Source organism: Trichosurus vulpecula, chromosome 7 (genome assembly GCF_011100635.1).
Source record: "Trichosurus vulpecula isolate mTriVul1 chromosome 7, mTriVul1.pri, whole genome shotgun sequence".
Classification (NCBI taxonomy): domain Eukaryota; kingdom Metazoa; phylum Chordata; class Mammalia; order Diprotodontia; family Phalangeridae; genus Trichosurus; species Trichosurus vulpecula.
In genome coordinates this window covers 45,084,456-45,107,252 of record NC_050579.1, presented here as the reverse complement: position 1 = coordinate 45,107,252, position 22,797 = coordinate 45,084,456, and the positions used below count along the sequence as shown (strand labels likewise).

The 22,797-nt window shown below is 48.1% G+C and overlaps 1 protein-coding gene across 4 annotated transcripts in view; it reads right to left on the bottom strand.

Moving 5' to 3' along the window:
• PI4KB (phosphatidylinositol 4-kinase beta) overlaps positions 1-22,797 on the bottom strand; it is a 25,582-nt gene extending 2,785 nt beyond the window's left edge. Inside the window, exons 1-10 of one of the 4 annotated variants that reach the window (XM_036766558.1) lie at positions 22,420-22,618; positions 15,232-15,388; positions 13,395-14,319; positions 8,555-8,599; positions 6,038-6,265; positions 4,139-4,366; positions 2,431-2,540; positions 2,040-2,144; positions 1,730-1,853; positions 925-1,190 (exon numbers count right to left, since the gene is read on the bottom strand). In XM_036766558.1, coding sequence (XP_036622453.1) covers positions 925-1,190; positions 1,730-1,853; positions 2,040-2,144; positions 2,431-2,540; positions 4,139-4,366; positions 6,038-6,265; positions 8,555-8,599; positions 13,395-14,291 — 2,003 coding nt within the window. In that variant the 5' untranslated portion in view covers positions 14,292-14,319; positions 15,232-15,388; positions 22,420-22,618. Of the gene's footprint in view, positions 1-924; positions 1,191-1,729; positions 1,854-2,039; positions 2,145-2,430; positions 2,541-4,138; positions 4,367-6,037; positions 6,266-8,554; positions 8,600-13,394; positions 14,320-15,231; positions 15,389-22,419 lie in introns of all 4 variants that reach the window. The other 3 variants (XM_036766562.1, XM_036766559.1, XM_036766560.1) reach the window with 3 other exon arrangements.

Genomic DNA, 22,797 nt, shown 5'->3' with positions numbered 1-22,797 from the left:
TCCAGGTCTTAATGACTTCCAAATGAATGGCCTGCAAAGGAGCCTAGACCACGTGAAGGTGGGGAAGGCCAGGATCTATTCAGCATAACACTGGGCAGCCCAGGCAGGGCCTTTGTTAAGGAAAGTGCTTACATGGAAGGAGGCTGACTGGCCAGAGGGGAAACTGGCCTCCTTTCTCTCATTTCAGAGAAGCTGGACAATCTTATTCTGATTTAGTTCCAAGCATGTTAAACCATTACAGTTTGGTACCTTTATAATACCACTACAACTTTTCTGTTCTTTCCTATGTTTAGGTCTATAAATTGATTCCAACTCACCTCTATCATAGATCATTTTTTTAAAAAGGTTCAACAGACTGTTGGCTGGTGTAAAATTCCTTTACTCAACAAAGGAACTTCCCTCTTGTTCGAGAGGAGAATCAGGAACTGGGAGGGCAGACAGCCATCCCTTTTCAGCCACCAGTTTGCTTGGTCTTACTGTGGTTGTGCTTCAGGAAGCTGGATTCAAAATCCTGATCCTTGGCCTTGAAAAAGGATTTCTAGCAAAAACAACACCCTCCCCACTCTGTACCTGGTCTGCTGTTTGCATGGCTTTGTTGCTCTGAAAAAAGTTTTTGTGGAGCACACCTTCACTTCAGACTCCTCCAGAGCTCTGGGAAGCCAGACTTTGTTTCCTTTTCCCAAACCACTGACAAACAGTTTCAGATTCTATGTTAAGACAACGGTCCTACTTATTCAACACTCAGCATAACCAGGAAGAATGCAGATGCATCCTGGATGTGTAATCACAAGCAGAGATGGGGTGATGTCCAGGTTGGGGCTAGCTAGGGGACATGTGTCTATGTGAGGGGTTGGGGCTGGGGCTCAAAGTGGAGAGTGCCCCGGAGGCCAGGCAGGGTGAAGACCTGGGGAGTCAGTCACCCACCTGTCTTTGACCTGGAGCAGGTAGCACACAAGACAGTAACCAGCACAACTTTGTACAAAGTTGCGCTGGGCGCTGAGGAACGCTTCGGTGGTGTAGCTGCCATGCTCCTGCAGGAAGTAATCGAGCAGCGAGAGCTGTGACTGCTTCTTCACCTGATGGATGGACACAGCATTGACCACGGGCTCTATCATGCCGCTGTCCGCAGAAATCACCAGAATCTTGTAGGGCTTGATCCAAAGAGGCACCCGTTCCTGCTCCCAGATGGACTGAGGGGAGACATAAGGACACAGGAAAATCACCATCATTTCCCTAGTTGGGAAAAGATGAAAAATGGGGCAGAGGGAGAGGAGAGCTGAGTCCCCTTTTAGCCTTCTTTTCTCTGCCTGCTGCCCTAACCAAGGTTGTCTTGGAACCTTATAAACAAAATCTAAAGATCTTGCTGGGGACTGAAAAGCATGGTAAGGAGGTCCAGGAAAAAGAATGGGAGAAGGAGGGAGACACTACCACAGCAGCATGCCAGCAACGACAGACACAGGAATGGAGAAAGATGATGCTTAGGTACAATGGGATGGAGTCACATGTGAAGAGTGGACGGAGCTCTTTGTGTGGAAGTGGTTAACGAATGGCAGTCATGTAATTTTAAGGAGTGAGAACGCATCTTCTGTGTCACAGATGCAGTGCCAGGAGTAGCCAGGGGAGGTCCCTGTAGTCCCCTTCAAGTACAACTTCCCTCAATGGAGCAGCCGCTGCCCAGGTCCAGCCCCTTCATCCCAAAGCCCGGCATTGTTTCCTCACCTCCCCTTACCTGCAGTTGTTTCAACACCTGGAAAGCTAAGAGCTCCTGTCGAAGGTCATCCCCACACTTGACAATGACGGAGAGGAGCCTCCAGTTAGGCAGGTGGCCATAGGGGGAGCCCTCTCGGATCCGCCTATGGGGGAAGGAAGAAGAGAGGATGACCAGGAGGCCAGCCCATCTACCCTCCATTAAAGCCCACCACCCAACTCTGTGGTGGGATGTGGGCGGGGCTGCTGGGTCCCCATGTCAGTCTTGGTTTGTACTTCTCTACAATGAGAATGTTCCTGGGAAATCAGAGAGGAGAACAGCATACACTCACCTGACTTTCTCCTGCCAGGGCTCTTTGAGGGCAACCGCTGATGGATCCTCTGGGTCCCGTTTAAAGGCAGTAGGGGTGTGGGCTAGCTGTTCTGAGAGGCGCCGTCTGGCAGGAGAGAAACCCAGTACTTACCATGTGTAAGGGGCTGACCTCTACGAGAAGGATCCCAGCCCAGCTCAGACCAAATGAGGATGTTTTTAAAAATCCAAAAAACCAAGATGGCACAAAATTTAGGACCAGGACATGATTAGAGACTGGTGCTGATGGAGGCAATGAGAGAATGCAGTGAAAGCAGCCAGTGGCCTTACAGAGTGGCCCCCAGACAGGCAGGTCAGCTCCAAGGGAAGGAGAGGTCAAGGGAGAAAGGGCAGAGCTCTTGGGATGGTCGTACCGGATATCTCCTGCCGCAATGAACACGGGCTCCTTGCTCTCTTGGCTGGTGATACTATCCACAGAGAACTGGGAGATGTTGTCACAGCTGTTGGCGTGTACTTCGGGGAGCTGGGGGGAGCAGGGAGAGGCAGCCATAGTGAGCAGAGGACCCCTTCTCCCCCACTCTTCTTTCCACTCCCTCTCACTGTGACCTCTGGGCAGGTGACTTCGGAGGTCCCTTCCAGACCCTGCTCCAGACCCTCACATCAATCCCACTGTGATCACCCCCTTCTAGTCCCTTTGGCAGTGGCCCATCAGCCACAGCTGGGATTACAGGGACTCACAATGGGCATTCTTTCTTCGTAAGGCTGGGAGACTCCTGAGGACAGGGATCCTACATCTTCCCTCTGAATTTCCCCTGTGCCCAGAATCTTACTCTTAATAGCCTGGGTGTGAAAGTTAAATGCAGTGATAACTGCCTTCCTTGTGCCTCTACTTTCTTCTCTAAGCCTGGCATTCAAGGCCTTCCACAACCAGGACCCAAATGACAATCGTTCCACTGGTCTCTTATATAAACCGTCTGCCCTGGTCAGCCTCGTTTTACTCACGGTCCCTGGAAGTCCCTACACATCTTTACCTCCCTCCCTTTGTCTCCTGCAGTTCCCCCACCTGGTATGCTTTCTCCTATTTTGGAATGTCACTAACACTGCCCAAAGCCCAACCTGAAGCTTCACCTCTTCCTCATTCTGACACTGTTTCTAGTTTATCAGTGAGAATTCAAGCTGCCTTACTGGGTTGCCAATTAACTTTCAGGTATGTGTGTGTGTCTCCTCAATGGGATCATTGGCTTCTCGAGGGCAAAGGCTGGGTCTCATTTGTGTTTGTATCTCCCACAGTGCCTTGCTCAGTATTTGGTACAGACATGGATGATGCTCAACAAAACGTTCCGCACTGTAGAGCAGGGGTTGTGGCCTCAAAGGTCGCCTGCTCTGCGGCAACCCTGGCCTTGGTGACTGCCCCTCTGGATTACTGCCAAGACTCACTTCCCCTCTCCCCTCTCTCTAATCCATCCTTCACCCTGCTGCCAGACAGACTCCTTGATGCATCTATCTGGCCACACACCATTTACTCCTCTGCATAAAACCATCCTGTCTACTGAGTCCAGTTCAGACTCTTTTGGCCTGTCTGCCCTATGCAGCCTGCCCTACTCTGGCACCCCTGAGGCAATCAGGACTGCTCACATTCCCCAGCCCACATCCTGCACTTTGATGCTCGTGCCCTTCTGCTCATACTGTTCTCTTGGCCTGCAATACACTTTAAAGTCCAACTCCGATGCTGCCACCTTCTCTAGAAGATCTTCCCTGAACACCAGGGAGTCACTCCCAGCATCTCTTCCCTTTGACCTTCCACAGAATTTTCTGTGCATCGCTCTAACATGTTATTTTGTATTCTAATTGTATGAATACCCTATCCCTGAGATCTATGCGAGTAGGGACCGCATCTTGTCTCAATGGTGTACCTTGAGCCTGGTCTCTGAAGCCCTTCCTTGAGGCCTGGGCATCCTCAGATCACTCGGTACTACTTTCTAAACCTATGTTTTGATGGCTGCCTTCTTCAGGGTGGAGCTCTCAGAGTCCATATTTCCCTCTCCCCGCTTGTGCTGGGCTGGACACACACCAGAGAATGCACATGCTACTTGTGGGCATAGATCCTCCAGGATCTCTCACCTCCACTTGGAGCTCTCCTATGTCATCCACAGACCAGGCTTCATCATCGTTGTCGTAGTTGGGGACGGTGCTGAAGCTGCCTGCCCGCTGCTCATGGGTGATGCCACATTCGGGAAGGTTTTCCACCGACCGAGTACTGCGGATCCGGTTTTCGGGGATCCTCGTTGGGACGCTGGTGGTGTCAAAGTTTTCACACTCAAGGACTTCTACATAAATAAGATAGGGTGCCTGGAGGAAGAGAATGATGGTGTCAACTGCCTGCTCTCCTGCCCTCTGATCATGACACTCATCATCTCCCTGCTACTCTCAATGCCAGTGACTGATGGAGAGGCAGCATGGCGGAAGGGGTTCACTTAGACCCACGACCTTCAGTAACTCACTTGGCCTTTGTAGGCCTCAGTGTCCTAATCTGTAAAATGAGGGAGCTGGACGAGTTCCAAATCCTCCGGTCTGGAAAAAGGAGCGCACAGTGGGATTTCAATGACAAGGTGAGCCAAAGGGGCCGGCCCTCAGGGAGAGTGCTTGTGGGGACAGAAGCGGCTGCAGGAGTCAGATGGTGGATTTAGGGAAAATGCATTCAGACTAAACTTGTGGACAAACATCCCTGAAGACACTGGCCCGGTGTGCAGTGGCACCCCGAAAGGTCAGTAAAATAGCATCTGTCAATAAGGGCGTGAGAAACAAAGCCAACAAACTCCCCTGGAATAATCCTATGAAGTGATTCTGAATCCTGAACCTCAGGAAAGGAGTGACTGAGGTGGATAAAGGCTGGGGAAGGGCAAGAAAATGATGAAGAGATAAGGGTGGGAGGCTGTACATGGTATGAAGAAATACTAGGGAGATGAGAACTCTTCAAGCCTGGAAACATGAAAGCTGGGAGGAAACACATCCAGTCTGAGCAAGGTGAATTTAGGGAGAATAAAAAAGGAGCACTTATTAAAAGGAACAAATGTAGAACCTCTGTTCTACACTTTAGAGAATAGATAGTAAATTTACAGAACTCATTACGCTGAAAAGTGATATTGGTTAAGAAATGAAATTGCTTCCCAAAAGGCTTAGAAAAATTGTTGGGTGGCAGCCACGATGGGCTACGAAGGAAACGATGCTGCTCTGGCGACACCCCCAGCTTTCTGAGCTCAGCCAGAGGACACAGTATGCTCTGTGGTGCCCTATCAAGAAACAGAATCTATGTCAGGGGTGGAGAATCTGCAGCCTTGAGGTTTGGATTCTGTCAAAGGGCTGCACTTGCGGATCTAGAGGGCCACATGTGGCCTCGAGGCTGCAGCTTCCCCATTCCTGAGCTACATGGAATAGTGGAGAGAACACGACTGAGGCCTGGAAAGCCCAGGTCCTGCCAACAACTTTGGTAGTAATTTACTATGCGAGCTTAGATAAATCACTTCAACTTTCTCCAGCCTCCACTTAGCTCTTTCTAAAGTAAGATTAAAACTACTTGTCCTCCCTACCGTCCAAACTTTTTGAGGTTCAAGTAAGAAAATGTAAGTGAACTATGTTGCAGAAGTACAAATAACTATGCAAATTTAAGGTGCTACGTCAGTAAGAATATTAGTAAATGGCTGGAAGTGACAATCTGGCATTCTTACTATGATTCTCCTACTGTGTCCCCTGCCCCCACTCACCCAGCCTTTTAATCTGTTCTCATCACTCAGATCCAAGCCAACCTTCTGTAAACTTTTCCATACTGAACCCAAAGTGGAAGACTGACATTCCTCACCCAAAGTTTACCTTAGAGCTTTCAAACAGCAAACACCAGAGGAGAAAGGATAAGCTCCGTGAGGGAAGGCCCTAGGTTTTATCTAAACTCTGCATGTTTGCTGAACAAATAGGAGAAAGCAAGGTTGGCTTCTGGGCATGGGGGACAAGTGGGAGCTTACCTACCTTATCCTTAGAATTGAGGACAACGGCCTGGGTGTGGGGTACCCGAACCACATGGTGGTCGAAGCCAGCAGTCGGCAGCCAGACTCGGGCTGGGAGCTTGTGGTTGAGGAGAGACAGTTCAGAGATCAGCCTCTGGGTCTTCTGCTCCTTGGTGGGCAGCGTCGCCAGTCGCTTGCCAATTGCCATCAGAGATTTGATGAATTCTCGCTCAGGAGCCAGTCTGACCGGCTATGAAGTATCAGAGTAAGAGATAGGAGTGAGTTATATAGCTGCTAGACATGCCCTACTCATCAAAGACCCTTTTGATTGCCTCAGGCCAAAGTTCCCTGGTGTCCCGAGAGCAGCAGGGTTTGGGGGATGGTTTTTGGCCCAATGGCAAGACCCTTCCCATCACCCCAGTGATCCCGGTGGAGGTTCTGAGAGGCCAGAGGGAATGTCAGGCACCTCCCTGTTTCAGGAGTCCTTAGGAGATAGCCTCAGGATGCAGTGTACAAAGAGAGGGTATGGGGAGAGGTGTTTGAGGTTTCCGAGAACATCCTTTAGTGAGAAGGACCTCCTCCTCACTAAGCATATCTCCTCATTCTGACTCTCTGGAGCATCTGTGGAGGTGGCTGTCATCTACCAGCTTCCTTGGGGATTGTGACAAATCCCACCCCAAGCTCTTGCAAATGACACTCTTCCCTTCCCCTTCTCCCTCCCATCACTCCACATGCAAGCAATGAACATGCAGGGGTGGGAGGGAGCAGAATTTGTATAATGGGTGAAAACTCAATGGGGAAAAGCAATAGCAAAGGGAGGACCAAGAAAGGGTAGGGAGAGGGGGCAGCCTCTCTCAGCCCCTGACCCAAGGGCTCTCAATCCTTAAGGGAGACCCCATGTTTTCCGAGATGCCCTCCCCTCTCCAGCTCTGATCCAGCAGCATGAACAGCAATCTCAAGCTGGCCAGTTCTGCCCATGTCCAGAAATGGCTCATCTAATATTGAAGAGGATTTCCATACTCTGGTGTGAGATACTCTAGCCATCTCCTCAGAGACAGCTGTAGTTTGAGTGGGAAGAGATGGACTACGCTAGACAGTAAAAGGGGGCTTCTTTAGCCTGGGCCCCCTCCACCAGAGGGAAGAGTTTTATTAAGACCACCAGCTCAGATTCCTATCCTATGTGCTTGGTGCCTGGCACACGGTAGACTTTTAATAAATGTTTATTGATTGATTTCATTCACTACCAATAGGCCACTCCTTCACATGAACAGCATTTCACTTGCCAGACTTTTTTTCTCATGATTATTTTTCCCTAAATGAAAATTTCTAACCTAACACTGCAAGACTGACCTTCTTGGGAAAGCCATGTGGTACAGGCCCTGCCCCTACATGTCTACCAAGACTAGGAGATATAGAAGGAATTCTCAGGAATCCCAGTCAAGAACTAAACTGAGTTCTTCTCATGAATTTAGAACGTTGAGCATGAGGAATGCAACAGATTGGGGAGCTTCCAGTTCTCAAAGACACCCCCAAACGTCCAGTGAGGGAAGCAGGATGAAAGGAAGAATGAACTTAGAAATTCACCCTGACTCTGACCCCTCTGATGTGGTCACTCAAGTGGAAAGACTAGCCCTACCTTGGACTTCTCAGAAAAGAGGGTGGGACTCTCCCCGAGTCTCAAATCAGAGGAATCACCCAAACTAGTTGATTATGTGCTGTATATCACCTCACAGGGGAGACGGGAATCATGATTGAGAAAGGAAAGGCACAACACAGAAAACTTATTGGGGAGACAAGTAAAAAATCAAAATGCAAAAAAAAAAATCATCCAAACCCCAACAAGGTCCAGCATTTCCTCTCACGTCTCTGACCAGAGGCAGGGTCTTTGATTCTGTACAACCCTTGGGGTAGGGAATGTACTGGAGCTTCAACCAAAGGGACTTATGGCAAGACAGATGAGGCAAGGAAGATGACAACTAAAAAACGTTCTTGCTAATAAACTGGGAAAATAGGGGTACTTTGTTCTAGAAGAAATGAGGCTGCAGCTGAGAAATAGTCTGTTCAAGCCAAGTCCTTTCCTCATATGTACTGGGTGCTCATTGGAGGGCCCCAGGTGAGAGGGAGGAGATAAGATGGGGGTTGTGTGTGGGGAAGAAGAGTCCTTTTCAGGGTACACATTTCTACCAAGTGATTCCTGGAGCTAGCTCCAATGGCCAATTCCCACCAATACCTCTTGGGCGTTTGTTCCAGAAAACTGAGATGGGTAAAAAGAACAGTTCCCCTGCTCTGACTTGTGAGAAAAAAAAGAACTAGACCTGATTCAGCTAGGGCTCAAGACAATTGGCAGCATGGTGAAAGGTAGATCCTCTCTGTCCGGGGAGCCAGTGAGGGTCTGGGACGCATGGGAGCCCTTTAAAAGCTGGCCTTGGTATTTGGGCAAAGGTGAAAATACTAAAAAGAGATCTGGGGACGGAGAGGAAATGCTGCCATGGGCGGACATAGGGAGTCAGCCACCCAGCCCCAGCCTGGCCCCACTTACGGAACTGAATGATTTATCAACACTCTCGGTACTGGAGGAGAGTTCCTGGGAAAGGGGCCGGGAGGGCAAGGGGAGAGAAGGGGAGGGGGAAGGGAGAGAGAAAAAGGCAAAGAATTTAGCTCCCATTTTGATTACAACCACTTCTCTTTCATTATTTTTATTATTTTTTCTTTAAATAGTTATATCTTTCTTCAAATAATTAAACCCAGTTATGGAGTCTGGCCCTAACACTATCATTAGTCGGAAATGACGAGAGTCAGTTTCAGATCCCAAAAGGGTCAGTGGGAGGGACAAAGGACCAACATGGTTTGTGGGAGGGCAGTATGTCTCTTTCGTTCTGTTTTTTTCCCTCTCACTTATTTAGCCCTTATTTCAAAGAAAAAAATCCAGATCTGAGTCCCAGAAAGGCACAGCTTTCCTCAGTCTAACACTCTCAGTCAATGTCCCAAGGCTTAGTGGTTTCCAAAGTACCAGCTCCTAATTCAGGTCAGGTTTCACAAGATATATGGTCCTCAAATTAGAGATATTCAGTTCCACCAGTCTTGGGGGACAGCAAAGAAAAAGAGCTGAGTTTAAAAGCTGATGGATGAATCAGGAACTTCTAATTCCACATCACATCACAAGTTCCATACTACATTGGATGCTAGAGGGAGCAGAGGACAAATATGGCCTGCAAACCATCATATCCTCTCCAGTCTGCTCAGCACTAAGTCCTACTTATTACCTCCTGCACTGAATATATACACATCTATCGATTTGATTTTGCTCCTGGCTGCAAGATGCAACTTGAAACTAAGTCTGAGACAAAGCTGTTGTTCTGAGACAGTCTATACCTTTGCTAGTTCTGGGGGCTCTAAGGAGGTCCCTTTATGGCTCAGCCAGATTCAGGCTGGGGGAGGGGAGGGTACTTGTAGCTCCTCTTTCACAAAGCCCCAGTGGCCCTCAGAATAGTGCCCATCTTGTGGCCCACACGATGAGGTCTTCCAGAGCTTTGGAAGAGGGGGAAGAAGCAAAGGTGTGGAGGACTGCCTGGGCTTAAACAAAGGGATAGAGTCCTACTTCCTCCCTCCTCAAAGACTAGTCACTTAGAGGTCTTAATTTCTATTTGAATATTCAACTCAATGAATTCTACTGGAGTATTTAACTGCCCCATTCTAACCTGAAAACTTCCCAACTCTTTCCTTGGAGAACCTGAGGAGTGGTGAAGATAGGAGGTTGGGGAAGTCAGGAGGACATTCAGGGAAAGTAGGAACAAAGGAGGGCATAGGGAAGTCAACCTTAGAAATCTCACCTTTCCATACCCGTTCTCCAGGCTGAGGGTAGGGCTGGTGAGGCAGTGAGACCGCCAAGGCCAGACCTGTGAGGCCTCTTTTTATCGGCAGATAGAAGGACTTGTACCATAAACCTGGCTGGGAATAGCCTGCCCTCCTATCTCGTCTCCCCCATTCCTACTGTTTCAGGGACACCCTGTGGGGAAGGTTGTTCCACTTGGTTATCGTGACCTCCTCTACTCACTGAGCCTTTGTTACTCACACTGAGTCAGCTCCAGGGAACAGGGCTGGGCCAAGAGGCTGACATCAGAACAATATCATGCTGGCAGGCTGGTTGGGGCTCCCAGCGTGACATGAAACAGATTTCTCTGTACAAAGGTTGAGGTAGTCCCAAGAAAGCAAGACAGATCCACCAAAAATGCTGCTACTGTGGTGGTAGGGGAATCAATCTAGTTAGAAATAGGAAAGAAAATTGCCTGGTGGTTAGCAGCTGAGCAAAGTTTCTCTGGTATCGTCTGTGGGTAGGAGATGAAGGAAGCCAAGTTCCAAGTGTCTGTCAGTTCCACTACTCCACCTTACATAATCCCCATTCGAATTAAGAGATAGGTAGTGAAGATAAGGGAAAGGATACCTGGTTAGAACAGAGCCAGCAAAAATTGGATAAACAGAAGGCAGAGAGAAATGGAAAATGTGGAAGCTGTGCTTAATCCTCCTGATTGGGCAGGGTGGGGAGAGGGAGAGAAGTAGTCCTTCCGTTAGTACTTCCCCAGACAATGGGGCTTTGCATACTAAACCACAAGCTCTTCAAAGCTGCTGGGTGGCAAAGTGGATAAAGCACCAGGCCTTGAGTCAGGAAGATCTGAGTTCAAATCCAGTCTCAGACATGTACAAGCTGTGTGACCCCCCATTTGCCTCAGCTTCCTCATCTGTAAACTGATCCGGAGAAGGAAATGGCAAACCATTCCAGTATCTTTGCCAAGAAAACCCCAAATGGGGTCAGGAAAAGTCGGACATGACTGAAATGAATGAGCAACACACACCTCAAAGGCAGGATTTTTCTCCTCTTCATCTTGTATGCATTCACACCACTGGCACAGTGCTCTGTGTATAGAAGGTGCTTGACAAATGTCTGCTAAATAACTGAATGAATCAATAAATGATAAAAGAAAGGGAGGATGAAGGAGAGCTGGGCTGAGGCTGAGTTCCTTTCCCACTTACTTTAAAATGGGAAGGGCTGGGTAGGAGAAGAACCACTATTTATTTCCATTAGATTGCTGAAATGCACCTGGCAAGTGAGCGCTGAGGAACAGCATCTAAAGACCCCAGAGCAGATAAAACTCCCCTCTGTCGAAGCAGCGATCAGGTCTCCATCTTTTAATCTGTGGATCACATTTCCCTCAGGGAAGGGAAAGGAATCGGGTGTCTAATCCTGGTAGCACTGGATAACCTGTGAGGGTTTGGAGATCTGGTGTCCTCTCCCTTCTCCCAAGATATAGTGATCTTTGAGACAGAGAGCCAAGACAAGAAAATGAATTACCTGGAAGGCCTGGCCCAACTCCCCACAAGGATTGGCCTCTACAAGATGCCCACAACTCTGGCCTGGACAGGACCAGAAAGAAAAAGGGTACCAGCTTTAGCCACTGCCTAAGGAAAGTACCAAGGTCAAAGTATGTCCAGCGTTAAGACAGGAGCTACACAAGTAGTGGAGAAAAGTCCAGGCCTGTAAAGTGGCCCCATGGGGTCTGTACATGGTTTTTGGGAAGGCCACATAAGAACATGGAGAGTCCTAAAATCTCTATCTGGTTTTCAACTCCCTGGAGTCAAGGGGCCTGAAACCTAGCTGGCTCTTGTCAGGTCTACAAACTTGCCCCCGCATTCTTTCACTTCATGGCCACCTGATCAAGTCACTACTACTGCTGCTTCTGGAAAAAGCCTAGCACTTAATTTCCATACGGCTTTGCCCACCACACTCATAACTCCCTAGGAGGAAAAAAAAAAGCCCTTCCCTTACTACCACACTCCCTCTTGTATGGTCTCTAACTGTTAGAATGTAGCAGTTCCTTGAGGGCAGAGACTGTCCCCATCCCTTGTGTGGTTTGGCAGAGCCTACCGCCTTGTAACAGATGCCCTCTAGCTCAGCATCTCAAGAGGAAGGAAACAGTTTCATCTTAGAGTGTGGTCATAGGGATGTAGATGGGGGGGGAGGGGGCAGAAGCTATCCAAAGGCCACTCCCCTGCTGGCCAGGAAGGACAGGTGACAATCCCAGGAGGGAGTCCTCTGGGAAATGATTCTGGACTAGAGCATATGAATTCACTCTGACTCACTCCAGGTCAACAACCTGATCACGTGATCAGGGGCAAATTGGCCTACAAAGTCTAATTCCCAGAGACAGCAGCTTCCCTCCCTCCCTCCTCTTCCTCCCAACACAGACAGGTTGAAAGGATCCTTACTGTATTAGAAACATGGGATGTGGCACTTCCCCATGCGGGCAGATGCCAAGACCCCGGCCACATGGGGTTTCTAACAAGGGCCAATTCCTTAGTCTTTTTTCTCTTCCTTCCCAAACTGGGCTGGAAGCCAGTCTGGGAGCCTGGCCAGTGGTGAGTCAGTGGTGGAGAACTGAGGCACCATTGTCTGGCTAGGACACCAGGTCACCAACAGTTGGTTGTCCACTGGGGTAGCTTCCCCTGCCATTTACCCAGCTGGGGACTAGAAGGTAGATGAGGATTGCTGATGAAGGCTCCCCATCTTTAGGCCACATACCTGTCCCAATATTGTCTCCTCACAGCCTCCTTCTCCAGGCTGTCATATCTCTGGTCTTAACCGAGAGCTTCTGACACCCACTCCCATCTAGCCTGCTTACTCCATCTTGTTTACTCAGAAGGAAAATGGAAAAATGTAGGGAAGCCAGCTATTTCACCCACCCTCACTTTATTACCTGAGAGCTAACAGGTAGTAAGCGCATTCTGATTGAATGCTGAAATAACAACCAATAAAATTTGCCCTTGAATCTACAAGGAGGGGAAGGAACAACAGGGATGACAAGGCCAGGAGAATGAGCTGAGGCCCTATTACATCTCTCTCTACATTGCCTATGACATACACGATTCTTTGTTCTGTTCCTTTCCCCACAGACTCTGTCACTTCCTAGGGATTTGAAGCAGACAACCCAGGCCTTAAGTGGAGGTGGGGAAGAATCCGTGCACAAGAAGTTCATCCCCCACAATCTTAGCCTTCAGGGTCTTCCTAGCAAGAAGTGGATAGAGTCAGAACACAGTGGAAAGGAGAGGTGCCAGAGATTCAGGAGACCTGGTTTGCTCACTAAGTAGCTGTGTGACCTTGGGCAAATTAGGTAAGCACTCAAAAGTTTCACTTTTTTTCATCTGTAAAATAAGGAAGCTAGATTAGATTCTTTCTAATCTTTCAAGCTCTAAAATTCCATGCTCCTGAGTGTGAAATGAAAGATTTGAAAAAGGAAAAGGATATGGGAAGTAACACTCTCAGGCAGAAGCCCTATCCCCATGCAGCCCTGCACAACACTGTTCTAGACCCAACCCTTGCAATTTACCTCCTCCTCATTCTCCACTTTGGGATTGCTGGCCGTGCGTTTCAAATTGCTGCTGAGGCTGATGCTGGCAGTGGCGTCTGATTTAGAGCGCTGGTGAGTCCTTTTGGAGGGTGACAACCCTGTGTCAGGAGCTGGGCTCAGGGAGGGCAGCTCCCTCTTTCGATGAGCTGGCTTCAGCTCATCCGAAAGAATGAGCTTGCGGAGCTTGGTCCCACGGGAGTGTCGCTGGGTGGAGATGTGCATGTCTGAAGAGTAGGCCCCAAGAAGTAGGGCACACTGGAGGGAAAAATTAATGCTCTGGCGACAGCGGTGCACAATGTAGGGCTTGATGGCATCCCCCACATCTTCATCCATGTGGATGTACATGTTTAGCAGCTGGGGCAGATAGAAGTCAACATCTTCATTGCGGAAACAGAAGAGCCGATTGCCTATGTAAGCCTGAACGCCAGGCTCCTTGGAGTTGTACAGGTACGAGATGGCCATGGAGATGTCAAACAGCTTTGACTCAAACAGCCTCAACAGCCACGACTGCTTGGCTGAGTTGTTTTGCCGCCTCCTCCTCGCCCCCTTAGCTGAGCTGGAGGTCCCCACCTCATCCTCCTCTTGGATGCGGCTGGGTGGCTCATCCAGGCATCGAAGTTCATTGCCTGTGCTGTCCCCATTGACAAGCTCGAGGGTGGGCCCCTCTGGGGAGCTAGTTGCACCCCCATGCAAAAGTTTTACTTTCTCCAACACCTCTTCGCAGGCCTTTTGGGCCACCTCTGGGTCAATGACTGCCAGCTCCCCAACCCCCTCAGTGATGACACTGAGAAGGGCACTCCCATTATTTCCTGGTGGGCTTGGAGTGGGCTCTGAAGAGGCGTTCAGCGGGACTGGCTCCACGGCCGTGTCTCCCATGGCCACAGCCGGACACAGCACTTCCAAGCTGGGGAAGGAGGGAAGGGAAAGGAGAAACACAAACCAGTTAGTTTTTCCACCCTTGAGTTCCTACCATCTTCCGACTCCCAAATACATAAAGTTCTCCCTAGAATCTGCTTTCCTTCATTAAGCGTTACTTAGCTCGAATGTCATTGCCTCCCTTATTATGGCCACTCCACATTCAATACTCCTTTACTTTGTCTTTATGCTGCGCTTAGTATATACTAGGTACATAATTTGCATTTGCTAACACGTTGCTCTGTAAGTATATTTACAATGTGTTCACATGTGTATGTACATTCTTTCCCTAAGCAGACTGTGTCCCCTCTAAAGGCATACACCTTTCTCCTTGCTTATTATCTCTCCAAAGTTCCTTCTCATGTCCTCCCCATTTGCCCTCTCGTGCCCCATCCCTTTGGTGGTCCTTTAAACTTCAGATTTCTAAGCCTTAGCATATATCATGCTTTCACTTACTCTTTGCTGTAACCTTGGCCTCTAATTCCTACCTACTTGCAACATTCCCTTTCCTTTAAGACCTAGTTCAGGTGTCACCTTCTTCATGAAATCTTTCTCTTATTCTCTCAAGAAAGAAATGATAGCTTTTTCCTTAATACCCTCAAGCCACTGGACTTGCCCTGTCCTATGCATTTAATCATTTTAAGACATGTTTTACAGTGATTTCCATACATTCTCATCATCTCCTCATCTCTGACCCTGATTTGATTATAAACTCTTTGAGGGTAGAGACTCGTTAATTTTCAATTTTGTCACTATAATAACTTAAACAGATGCCTAATAAAGATTTGTGGTGACAGGAGTAGTTCTACCTTCTCTAGGAAGCTGTCCTCATTTATCACTCCTCCCACAATCCCGCTTTAAGGTACATATAGATTTCTGTTGTTTCCATGTGTGTTCTTACCTGCCCTTTTAGACTGTAAACTCTCTGGTGGCCATCGGAAACCATGCCAGGCCGGGTTAAGAGAAAACCACGCTAGAATAATGACTCTCAGGCTTTGGCTTTGCACCGTCCTCTTGTTTGTTTGCTCTCATGACACCCTGCCCTATTCCTGAAGGAGCTGGATGGCACATATATGTTATTTTTTATTGAAATACATAAGAATTTGGGGTTGAGCTTTCTCTTGAGATAACTAGTAATATTTTGGGGTGCCAAAAATTGACCATCACTACCACCACCACTAGGGCTAAGAATCTTGGCTCTAGAACTTTAGAGAGAGGAGTTAGGGGAGGGGGAAAGGAGCAATAAGATCCCCATAACCCAGATCTCTCTTCTGGAGAGATTCCTGGGAAAAGTCTCAAGGAAAGAACAACAAGGAAGAAAAACAGCTCAGTTTACTGCTTCCTCTGTCTCTGGTCTCCAAACAGAGTCATATTTTAGACTTCTCTCCAACTAGAGATACTGGTTAGGCCCTGTAGGAACTGGAGAACCACACAGTGATCCTACTGGATCAGGGGTGGGAGAGGCACACGGTTAATTTTAGATTAACCAGGGTTCAGGAGTCTGGCTGTAATCAGCAATGGCTACAAGTCCCTGAACAGAATAAGACTACAGTATATTCAAAGAACATAGGCCCGTCAGGGGGCATTGGAGGATAAGAATGAAGGTGAATTCCATGTATTAGCAACAACTTTTAAGCTGAGGCCTAGGCGTATATATTTGGGGGGGCTGGGAGGTAGCTTAGACTCTATAAGCAGTCATGAAAACTCACTCCTCAGACAACATAAAGAGTAAAAGACAACCCTACCTGACTAAGGTTTTCTGGTCTACATCTCTGTGTCTACTGAGGCACCACTCAAGCTGTGTGAAGCACTTTAAGCAAACAGAACTGGAGGGTATCTCAGGGCCATCGAGTCCAGCCTATATCTGAAAAAGAATCTCTCTACACAACAACCAACAAGTGGTCTCCTGCCACTTATCAAGCAGTCCATTTCACTTCTGGAAAGCTCTACTTTAGGAAGTTTTTAACTTCCACTTAGCGACTTTAGTTTTGATGTCTAGGGCTCAAGAGAACAAATTTAACTCTTTCCAAATACTTGAATAAAACCAGTGTGTGCTCCCCATGCCCTACCTGCCTTCCCTTCTGCAGGCTAAAAATCCCTAGTTTCCCTTAGAGATTTCCAAAGCTAAGTCCACAGCCTTCACAGATCTCTCCTGAGAAGTCCAAGAAATGTCCTAACCACAATCTTCCTGATGCCAATTAATTCTGGTGCAGGCTGGGGATGGCAGTTCTGCTTTGCCCCCTCCCAAAGCTGGGCAGGGCCCCTGGGGGCCTTGCTTTCTGAGCAGCATAACCAGCACTACTACTTGTGTGGATCTGTCTCTACTCGTATTCATACAACATATGCATAAGAAGAAAACCTCAGTCTTTCCTCACGACACCTCTGAAGGGCTCTCAGGCCTTTCTACTGTAACTCTGCTTCAACTAGGTAGGACCACCTGTCTTGCCTCCTACAACATCGTGGTATTCATTCTAGGTCAGAAAAGAAACTGATAGAGCAGCCAAGAGTTTTATTCAACAGCCATTATTCACATTTCTTTTCCCATAATCCTTCTCCTTCCACTTTTTTTCTGCCTCATTGATTCTTTAAATTCCTTCCCAAGCCTCCTCAGAGCCCATCTTCTCCCCAAAACTTCCAGTGAAAGTGAGCTCCACTTATTCTCTTATGTACAAAGCTTCAGATTTCACTCAGAGGCTTAGCAAATAGATGGCAGCTTAATCTTATTAGTGGCTGGAGAGCAAGGAGAGGGGAAGGTATAAGCTTCAAGATAGGGACTTCACATGCTTCTCTATCCTCACTACAAGCCAGAACTCTAACAGAGTACAGCTGAGGACCTCACTTCAATTTCCAAGGGTCTTCCTTATTGATAGCCAGTCTCTGTCTGGTGGTCTCTCCCTCTAACTCTTCCAGAAGACCAGGTTGCCAAGTGGTGTGGAGCTAGACACCTCTACTCCCAAGGCACAAAAGGTTCCCTATGACATATACTGAACCAGAGATGGACTTCCTAAACTGGGTTTGGGGAGAGGTGTGGAGGGGTGGGTATGAAACCATCTTCCTAGGCTCTCTGGTACTTAAGCATTGTCACTATTTAGTTTTAATGCTGGGGCTGGGAGGTTGGGACTTATGGAAGGGTTAGATAAGGAGAGATAGAGAAGGGAATGTTTAGATTGTTTCCCTATTTTTGGGAATGTCAAGGGGAGTAGGGGATTCTCTGGTCCCGCAAATCCAACACAGTCCCAATATGGACTATACTGGTTTCAAAAAATAAATTTTAAAATTAGGAGGTTTAGGGGGCAGTTTCACAGAGAAAAGACAACTACAGGGCAGTTAAGTGAAAGGACTAGGTCATCAAGTTCTGAATCTGCTCTCTTTGCCCCACCCCTTTCTGCCAGAGAGAAAAAGAAAAAGAAAAAAAAACCAGTGAGGGAAGAAAATCCAGTTTGGTTCTCAATTTCTGTGGCTTTAAGGGTCATACCATCCCCATTCCTATCTAACCATTAAAGCTCAGACTGTCCTGCTTGGGGAAGCTCCTTACCTCCAACCTACTGGAGCCTGACATGACTTGAGATGGAAAAGGAAACTGGAAAGGCCTTTGCTCCTCTGACTACACAGCAGGCTTGGGAGTGGGGAGTGGGAGCACTGACAACAGAACGTGGGCTCCATAACTCATGTCTGGGCAGTGTCTGCTGAGCTGGGCTGAGCATCCAGGGTTATTACAGGGCAAAGGGAAGACCATGTACACATGCAACAGAAGGAAGTTGCTCACACTTGCCTGCCTCATCTCTGTCCCACTCCTCCAAGGATCCAGAAGCCTTCTTACTCTCAACTACCCTCCTACCCTACTCCACTGACACATTTACCGAAAGTCTGTCTGTGCCTGAAGCTGGGTCTACCAGAACCCAAGACTGGCCTTTCCCCCCATTTCCTCATCATGCCTCTCTTTAGTGGGACAGTGGGAGGGGTGCTAGATTTGGATACATGTTCTCTTGGGGCTCCTTGTTAGCTATGTGACCTTGGGTAAGTCACCTGTTCTCTCTGGGCCTGATTTCCTGATCTTTAACATATGGGTTGGCTTAGACAGCCTCTAAGACAACTTCCAGTTCTAAATCAAGGAGCCCATTAACTAGATAATGAAGGCCTACTTTGGGCTATGACAACCTCCCTGCACCTGGTGATTCTGATTTACTTTGAACATGTTCTATCCCTCTGCAGAATATGCACTCCTTAAAGGTAGGAGCTGTTTTGATTCTGCTTTTGTTTCTGCATCCCCAAGTAGCACAGTGCTTCACACACAATAGACATTTAATGTTTTTGGAATGGAACTGAATTCTGAGACTTTCATAAAGGTCTTGCATTTTTCACTTTTGAACCTTTAAGAAGTCATCAAATCCAGACTTCTGCCTATAAACACTTCCTTTGTCCTGCTTCCAGAGCATCAGCAAGGAAAGAGACACAACACTACTAGTGGCTGCTTGTTCCGCTAATAGAAGGCAGGATGACACACTGGAAAAAACGCTTGCTCTGGAGTCAGAAGACTTGAGTTCAAATTCTATTTCTAGGGTCAAAGAGAACAAATCGGGGCAGCTAGGTGGAGCAGTGAGTAGAGCACCGGCTCTGGAGTCAGGAGGACCTGAGTTCAAATCCGAGCTCAGACACTTGACATACTTACTAGCTGTGTGACCTTGGGCAAGTCACTTAACCCCAATTACTCTGCCTTCCCCCCTCCAAAAAAAAAAAACCAAATCTAACTTTTTTCAAATACTTGAATAAAACCGATGTGTGCTCCCCATGCCCTAACCCCCTTACCCTTCTGCAGGTTAAAAATCCCTAGTTTCCCTTAGAGATTTCCAAAGCTCAGTCCACAGCCTTCACAGATCTCTGCAAGAAATATCCTAACCACAATCTTCCTGATGCCAGTTAATTCTGGTGGAGGCTGGGGGTGGCAGTTCTACTTTGCCAGTGTGACCTTGGGCAAGTTGCTATTCATTCCTGTGCCTCAGTCACCTTGTCTGTAAAACTAGGACACTGGACTATCTGTCCTGAGAGCCCTCCTGGCTCTAGACCTCTTGACCCTATGAGCTTGTGAGCAACAGGGGCCCGAAGATAGAGAAATAGACCTTCAGTCAGGAAGCCTCAGAAACTAAACTACGGGATGTTGGGTGAATCCCTTAACCTCCTCATTCCAGGTTCCTCATAATGGTGGTAACGATAGCACCTGTCTCACAAGGTTGTTGTGGGAATCAAATGAGATAATGTGCAGATACCCACTTGTAAGTCTTAGAGTTCTAGATCAGTATCATTCTTATGCCCAAGTCAACCTTAACTGTGTAGTTTCAGCCCATCTTGCCTCTCTGATATTACTGTTAAAATAGGAAGCTGGGGCCTCTCACTTTCCTGGGTTACAATTCAGCTTCCAGGACCACATAGTTAAGCAAGCTTAAGCCCTATCAAGAACCAAATAAAAATCACAGCAATGGTCCCAAAAGAATACTGAACTTTGGGCACAGTTTCTCTTAGGACCATCAAGTGGAAGGATGGCAGTGAGCTAAATGTGGCTGAATCAATAATGAATCAGGCTGGGAGCTACTTGAGCTGCATCTGAGGGAATGGGGCCAAGGAGCCAGTATTGGCAGATTCTGGGCAGAGGCCTCAGCCAGTTTTGGGAGCACCAAATGGAAAAGACACATGGCAAGGAAAGGCAGCCTGGTTACTCTTTTCTAACTGAGTTCTCTCCACCCAATCCCCTTGGTTATTTGGGTGACTCCCCATTCCCCTGTGTGGTTTCTAATCAAAACTCTTACCAGAAGAGAGGTTCCCCTCCCCTGCTCCCAGCTAAAGCGTTCTTCCTATGAAGAAGAACTAGCTTGGAAAAGGGAGATGGGAAAAAAGGTTGGAGCAAAACTGGTAGTGCAGCTGAACTTAAATTTTAGTTTCAAACCCTTCTGGGTAATCAATGCTCCCGAGAAAAGGGTCAGTAGCAGTTCCTAGTTGGGAAATTGATAAGAGGGAAGATAAAGTGAGGTCCTTTAATTATCTCAGAACCAAGTACGGGCCTGAAAACACATAATCTACTAATCCTGTCTTCACTAACATGAGCATGACAGAGTTAGGTGGCCAATAAAGCAGCAGCCAAACTCTCACACTTCACTTGAGGGTCTCTTCCCACTTCAGCCTACAGGTATTGGAATGTGGGTTTATGGCTCAGGCAGGGTAAAGGGCTTAGTCAACACCTTGGGGTGGGTGAGAAGTTCAGTGGAGCTGGGGGTTCTCTTTTAACCAAGTTAGTTTGACAGACCGTAGACCATGGACATATCAGATAAAGAGACAAGAAGGCAAATTCCCAGGAATACAGCAATACTACTATTAATAAATGCCTTTATAGAGTTTAGTCCGCAAAATGTTTTATAAACAAACAAGGTAGGTCTGATTCTGTCCCTTACCCAGTCCCTGCTATTAAACTATTACAGAGTTGACTTGTATAAAGTAAACCAATATGCCTAAGGTTACTCTGAGGATCAAATACGGAAGTCGTGAACTGACTTACCTCCCCATGGCTCTCTCCACTGTCCCATGCTCCTTGGTTATGCTGGCTACCCTTCAGTGTCTCACATGTGCTACACTCTTATGGAGTCAACAAAACTATTCTAGTGAGCCACAGATGAGCTGAACAATTTTGCCCTGGATCAGGTCAGAGATTTGACGAAAAGATACTGCTCCAGTATCTTTAAAGCAACAAAGCTAAAATTAAATAGGCCATATCAAAATTTTCCACAACCTCATTCATACTAATGTCAATTCATGTAGTGTCTGCTTTTTGAACTGAGAAAGTGGAAGGAAATAAGCATTTATAAGCACCTATCATGTGCTAAGCACTTTACAAATATCTCATTTGATACTAGAAACAACCCTGAAAGGTAATGACTTGCTCAGGGTCACACAGCTAGTAAGTGTCTAAGATGATTTGCCTGCAGTTACACAGATCCTAAGTGTATGAGGTCTTCTTGATTCCAGACCCAGTGCTCTATCCACCAGCTGGCCCTACAACAAAGTGAAGCCTAAAGAGACTTCTCCAAAATTTCTCAGCCCTTCTAAATGTATATACCCAAGACTGGGCTCAAAGGCTGTCGCTGACACTTGGAAATCACCTCCAGTTTGGCTCTCACCATTCCCCAGCCTTTTAGGGAAGCCTATTTTCTTCTGCCCAGGAAAATCAGAAGCATCTTTCTAATATATTCATTGTTTAGTTCAAGACTTTTTGGATCTTGAAATAAGAGGGGATTAGCGGGGTGGGGGAGAATATGACAAGAGAATATCAAGGACACATACTGAAATGGGATTCAAGCGTCCCGACTATCGAAATGGTTAAGGCCCTGAGAAACCGAGGGGAATTCACACTGGATTTCCTCAGTACAGAAGAGGTCATCACTATTAGATGTCTTCTCTCCACCGCGAGTCGATGCTATGTCAACTTTAAGCTGCTTGGGGGGTGGCAGTGCAGCTAAGTGTAGGGGTGGGGTTACAAGGACTAGAGAAAAGGGGAGGTGGGAGCAGGACTGGATTGACCAAAGAACAGTATTTGGAAATGATAAACGGGGGGGAGGGGCGTTACCAAAATCCATTCCTGATGTAAGGCCACAATTCACAACCCTGGGGTGAAAGCCCAGTGACAGGAGGATAAAACAACTTGGGAGGAAGGGGAGGTCTAAGGGTCAGCAGAGTGGGGAGGGGTCGAGAGTAAAGAGGAAGGGAGAAGCAAGTATGGGACCATAAAGGAAAGAGGCACGGGGGTGGAAGGGGCCCAGGATGGCAAGGAAGAAAAATAAGGGGGGGGGGGCGGTTCAAGAGGAGGAAAGAGGTCTGAGGGGAAACCCTGGAGTTAGGGGGAGGAGCTAAGCAGAGGAGGAAGGCAAAGTACGTGGGAGGATCCCGAGCTTGAGGGAAAAGTTGAGAAGGAACCAGATATGCAGGTGTTCCCAGGGGCAGGGGGGGCAAGTTTTGTAGTCGGACCGGGGGTGGGGAAGGAGGGTGGGGGAGCCAGAAGGGGGAAAGGGGAACCCTGGAGTAGTTGAAGGGGGGAGGGGCACCTTACCTCCGGGGACCCCAGCGGAGGAGACGAGGTGTGGGGTCGGTGTTGGGCCCCCGGCGCCGCCGCCTCAGCAGCAGCAGCAGCCGCTCCCGGACTCCATCGGCCGCCTCCGCTTCCCTGACAGCAGCGGCGGCGGCGGTGGCAGCGGCAGCGGCGGCGGCGGCGGCTGCACCAGGCCCCGGCTGCGGGGCTGCCCTCAGCACTGCCTGCGGGGGCCTTTGAGCCGCCTAGACTCCAGCCAACCAGCACAACTTCTGCTCCCCGCGACCGAAACAGACGAATAAAAAAGTCTTCCCCCACACCAGATTCCGACGTGTGGTATCGGCTTCAGTGTCTGAGACCTCCCTCCCTGGGATTTTCCTCCGCGCGTCCCCGTTGCTC